Source organism: Neophocaena asiaeorientalis, unplaced genomic scaffold, assembly GCF_003031525.2.
Source record: "Neophocaena asiaeorientalis asiaeorientalis breed wild unplaced genomic scaffold, Neophocaena_asiaeorientalis_V1.1 scaffold185, whole genome shotgun sequence".
NCBI classification, from domain to species: domain Eukaryota; kingdom Metazoa; phylum Chordata; class Mammalia; order Artiodactyla; family Phocoenidae; genus Neophocaena; species Neophocaena asiaeorientalis.
This window is the reverse complement of record NW_020171809.1, coordinates 1,194,885-1,199,771: the sequence shown is the minus strand read 5'-3', so window position 1 is coordinate 1,199,771 and position 4,887 is coordinate 1,194,885. Positions and strand designations below refer to the sequence as shown.

The 4,887-nt window shown below is 57.8% G+C and overlaps 1 protein-coding gene across 1 annotated transcript in view; it reads right to left on the bottom strand.

Moving 5' to 3' along the window:
* Positions 1-3,537, bottom strand: part of COPS9 (COP9 signalosome subunit 9) — a 4,627-nt gene extending 1,090 nt beyond the window's left edge. Inside the window, exons 1-2 of the mRNA XM_024764123.1 lie at positions 3,428-3,537; positions 1,569-1,641 (exon numbers count right to left, since the gene is read on the bottom strand). Coding sequence (XP_024619891.1) covers positions 1,569-1,641; positions 3,428-3,490 — 136 coding nt within the window. The 5' untranslated portion in view covers positions 3,491-3,537. The remainder of the gene's footprint in view (positions 1-1,568; positions 1,642-3,427) is intronic.
* Between the last annotated feature and the right edge of the window lie 1,350 nt (positions 3,538-4,887).

Below are 4,887 nucleotides of genomic sequence, written 5' to 3'. Positions count from 1 at the left end.
GGCCCCACCGGGCCCGCCTCTGCCACCGCCTGGCCTGGCCTGTGGTCCCGCAGCTCCGCCACTGTCCCCCTGCGCCCACCTGTCTGGGCTCTCGCCCCGAGCCGTCCCGGCCCACCCCGTCTAGCGCTCCCATTCTGTAAAACACTGAGTGAGCAGAGCGAACCTGGCTCGGGGTTTGAACTCCACTGCCTAGGGGACGACAGGCCATCAAAACCTATCTGTTCAATCATGAGTGAAAAGGACTACGGACAAGTCCTTCCAAAGGCCACTCGGCTTCATCGCGGGAACAGCTTCCGGCACACCTGGGCCGTCACAACCTGCCGGGCGGCGTCTGTTCTCCTGCGCCCCTTCTCTTCCCTGCCGGACTCGGACTCGGAGGGAGAAGCGCCCTCATCTGCTCCCGTGCTCACCTGGCCTGAAGGCCTGGGTCCTTCTCACAGGTGCTCTGTCAGAATTAAAGGGCTGTTGGTGGATATCACGTGACCTTGAACTCTAGAACACAGCCAACTGTCTCTAAGCCCCGGGCTGGCAGGGCAGGAGGGGGGCTTGCAAGGAGACCCTCAAAATGTGAGTGGATCGTGCCGTACTGGGGACCATACACCCCTACCCGGGTGAGGTCCTAGCGGCGGCTCTGCAGCCCGTGCTCCCCACACCTGCTCCCCCGGAGAACTTAACAAACGTCACCCCCCTCAGTCCTGCGGGGACGCTGCCTGGGGAGAGCAGCTGGGCTCCCCGGGAAGGCTGCCCTCGTGCAGCAGCCTGGCTTCTCTCGTTAGGCAACAACTGCAAAGCAGCCAGAAAAAACAACACGGGCTCGGGCCAGAGCGGTTCGGGGCCCCTGAAAACCAATATGGCAAGGCAACATCCTGGCTGCCACTAACGAGTGACGAAAGTTCTCTGTAGTGGCAGGCACCCTGGATGACAGACGAAAGGTAAGAGATAAAATACCACTTTACTCTCCTAAGAAAGCGATCTTGTGTTTCTTATGATTTAACCCTTGGTAGGGATGAATATACCCTATAGGAACAAGGCCTTAAGAAACCAGAAGGGGACACAAGAAGGACCCCCTCAAACGTATATGAAGATTTCCTATAAAGTTGGTTTCTCACTGTTTATTTGATAAAACCCCACCCATGTTCCTGAAGCTAGCATTAAGCCCTTACATGCGAGTAGCTCCCGGTGTCAGAGAAAAGGGGCGGAGAAGAGCAGGAGTGTGGCCGCCACTCTGCACAGACAGAGCCCAGGGGACAGGAACCCAGTGGCGAACAGGGAGAGGAAAGCAAACCAGCCATCGCGAGAGACGGGCGACGAGAAAGCCAGAGAGACCAGACCCTGCTACAGTTTCAGGTGTCCAAGTGCACGTTCATGGCTCAAACTCAACAACTGGAACATAAGACTGGAAGCCTTTTTCCCTCCTGAAAAGCAGGGCTGCACGGCGTTCCAAGAATGGCACAAGATCTGGCCTGTACTGGTCTACGATCCAAGTCACTCATGTCACAAAGCTGCTCCACGGCATAACTTGCAGAAGAAACAGATTAAAACCGGCCAGCCAATCCCAGCGTCCTTACCGTTAAAAAAGTCCGCGTGAACTGCCTTTTCATTGGCCGCCAAGTCCATCAGGAGCCCGGTGCTGCCTCCTGCCTGGGGAGGGAACGGAAAGCTCATGGCAGCGGGGTTTTCCGAGAGAACGGGTGGTATAAGTGCCACGCAGGCTCCAGACCACTCCTGGGCAGAAAGTGTCCAGGTCGGAGACAACATTTAGTCCAGGGGAAGGGAGGGAGTGCGCGCGGGGCTGGGGAGGCGGCATTCCAAGGAATTACGGCGAGGGTCCCCTCGGGTCGGACGTCCTCGACTCCTCTCGCCTTTTCCGTAGAGTCCTGCCATTGCCCCAAACAGTGGCACTGCTGCGCACACCTGGACAAGAGGCTCCGAGCGCGCGCAAAACTGAGCCTGACCACTGCTCTGCTCTGGACTGCTCTTGAGTGTTAAACCATTTCCCCTGAGAAACTGACCTGCTGACCTGGGGTTCTGGGGAGGGGGGCGGGGCCATCACGGGCCTTCCCACTGCCACCACTCAACGGTGGCCGTGAAACAACGCCACAACCAAAGCTGGGCAACGTGGCGAGGATTCTGAGCCTCTTTTAGAGTCACATGGTGACAGCCAGAGCAGAGGCCTCTGGTGGCAGCACCCTGGACGGCTGGCCCTCAGGCCCTGCTGCCACCCTGACTCCCGACCGCCCCAGGCTGTCTGCCCTGCCTCTTGCTGGCTCAAAGGGCGGAGCACCTCCCGTGATCCCTTAGCAGCAGGGACTCTCAGAGCCTTCCTTCCCTCCTCAGGCGCCCTCCCCTGCCCCGTCCCCACAGGAAGCTGTGCAGATTCTACCTGTGACACAGCTGCAGAGTTTGCGCCTACCTCCCTCTGGAGGCACTGCCTTCATTCAGACCCTCCTCGCGCCCCCTGTCCCCCTGTTTGTACTGCCCCACTCTCTCACCCCAAACCCTCCAGAGCGACGGCGCCACGAACCAGTCACAGCCGTCACTCCGCACCTTAAAGCCCTCCAGCGACTCCACGCTTGCCTAAGGTAGCGCCTGGAGCACAGGGCTGAGAAGCAGGGGGTGAGTGCAGGTGCCTCGGGGCTGGGGTGCAGAGGGCCCACCTGTCCCAGGACGGCTACAGGCCATGCACCATCTGCCCCCCAACCCCGCCTGCCCGGCTCCATCCCATTCCCGCTCTCCCAGGCACGACGTGCCGTCCCCTAGACCCTGCAGGCCTCGCTCCCGATCCACCAGGCCTCGCCCAGGGACGCCCAGGAGCACACAGAATGGGTCTGTCCCCTCTGAGGTTGGACAAGGAGAAATCGAGGTCCGGACCCCGCGAAGCCGGCCTGACACTCCGAGCACACACCGCCAACACCAGACAGGAACGCCCTGTGCCCAGAGGATGGGGTGACACAACCACCCTCGCAACTGCCCCGCGCGGAGCACAGACCTGCCAGGCGCCCCTCTCCCCCGCTCCGCGGGCTGGCGGCCGCTTCTTTCCCAAGGGCCGTTGGTCAGCCGAGCTCTCGTCTCCCCTCCTCCCAGACGGGGACTCGCCCCCGCCGCGCCACAGCACACCATCCCGGCCGGGGCCTACCTCCTCCCCAGCACCTGGCACGAGCTCAACCCCGTCCCCGGGGTCCCCACCAATCGCTCCTGCGGGGCTCCAGGCCGCGGGCACCGACGCTCACCGCAACCCCGGCCCGTAGCCATCCCGGCCGTCACCTCACTGGGTTCCCGGAGGCCCCATTCTCTCGCCCGAGGTAGGAACCGCCGGGACGGCGAGCGCGCCCATGCAGGCCGCCACCTTCTCTCGCCCCAAACCCGGCCCGCGCCCGACAGCTGGCCTTGGCTCCGCTCCCGCCCGGCCCGGCGCCGCCCGCCTTACCTCGTCCAGATCCACGTAAGGCCCCGCACCCTCGGGAAACATCTCGTCCACCGCCGGCTTCATCCCCGCCTGCAGCTCCGGCGTCCCCGACCCACTTCCGGCCCGCTGACTCCCTCTTCCGGTGCAAGCCCCGCCTTGGCAAGTCTAGACTCGAGAGGACGGCCGACTCTATGGTTCCCTCCCCCCACCATCTGGCAGGTCTAGCCGCCGGAGGACCTTCCACGCTATGGTCCGCTCCTCCATTAGTCGGGGCGGGCAGGACTGGCCTGGTTGGGGCTGGGGTGGGCGGGGTCTCCGCGTGGCTGCCGGCACACAAGGGAAGCCGAGACTTCACCGCGGCCCCAGACAGTTTGGACCTAAGGGCCTGACACTGCCAGGTGCCCAGGAAATACCCATTAAAGAATATGCGTGGGTAACAGAGTAAAAAGGCAACCCACAGAATGGGAGAAGATATTTGCAAACCATATATCTGATAAGGGATTAATATACAGAATGTACAGAGAACTCCTAAAATTCAACAACAGAAAACAAGGAGTCTGATTAAAAAATCAGCAAAGGACTGGAATAGACATTTATCCAAAGAAGATTTATAACTGGCCAATAAACCTATGAAAAGATGTTCAACATCACTGATCATCAGAGAAAGGCAAACCAAACCACAATGAGATACCACCCCACATCCATCGGGATGGCTACTGTCAAAACCCCAGCAAATACCAAATGTTAGCAAGGATGTGGGGAAATTGGAACCCTTGTGCACTGTTGGTTGGAATGTAAAATGGTGCGGCTATTGTAGAAAACAGTATGGAGTTTCCTCAAAAGTGAAACATAGATTTACCGTATGGTCCAGGATTCCACTCTGGGCATATTCCCTAAAGAATTGACAGCAGGGTCTCGAAGAGATATTTGTACACCCACGTTCACAGCAACATTTTTCACAATGGCTAAAATGTGAAAGAACTCGGGTAGGTATCCACCAACATTCGAATGGCTGAGCAAAATGTGGTCCATCCATACGGTAGAATATTATTCAGCCTTTAAAAGGAAGGACATTCTAACAGCTGCTCCAATGTGGATGAACCTTGAGGACACTATGCTTAGTGAAATCTCCAAAAGACAAATACTGTATGATTCCACTTATATGAGGTACGCAGGGTAATCAAATTCATAGAGACAGAAAGTAGAATGGGGCTGGGGGAGGGGGAGGGGGAGTTAGTGCTTAATGAGGAGAAGAAATAGCCTGGAGATGGATGGTGATGATGGTCACATAACAATGTGAATGCACTTAATGCCTCTCAAAAATACTTAAGGTAGTAAATGTTCCATTCTATGTATTTTATCATAAGTTTTTTAAAAGAATATGAATGAGAGAGAAGTGAGGGCAGAAGGGAGAGGGGAAGGGATGGTGGGGAAGGAGAGCATGAGATATCTGAGCTAGACTTTTAGAAGTAGTTATGCTT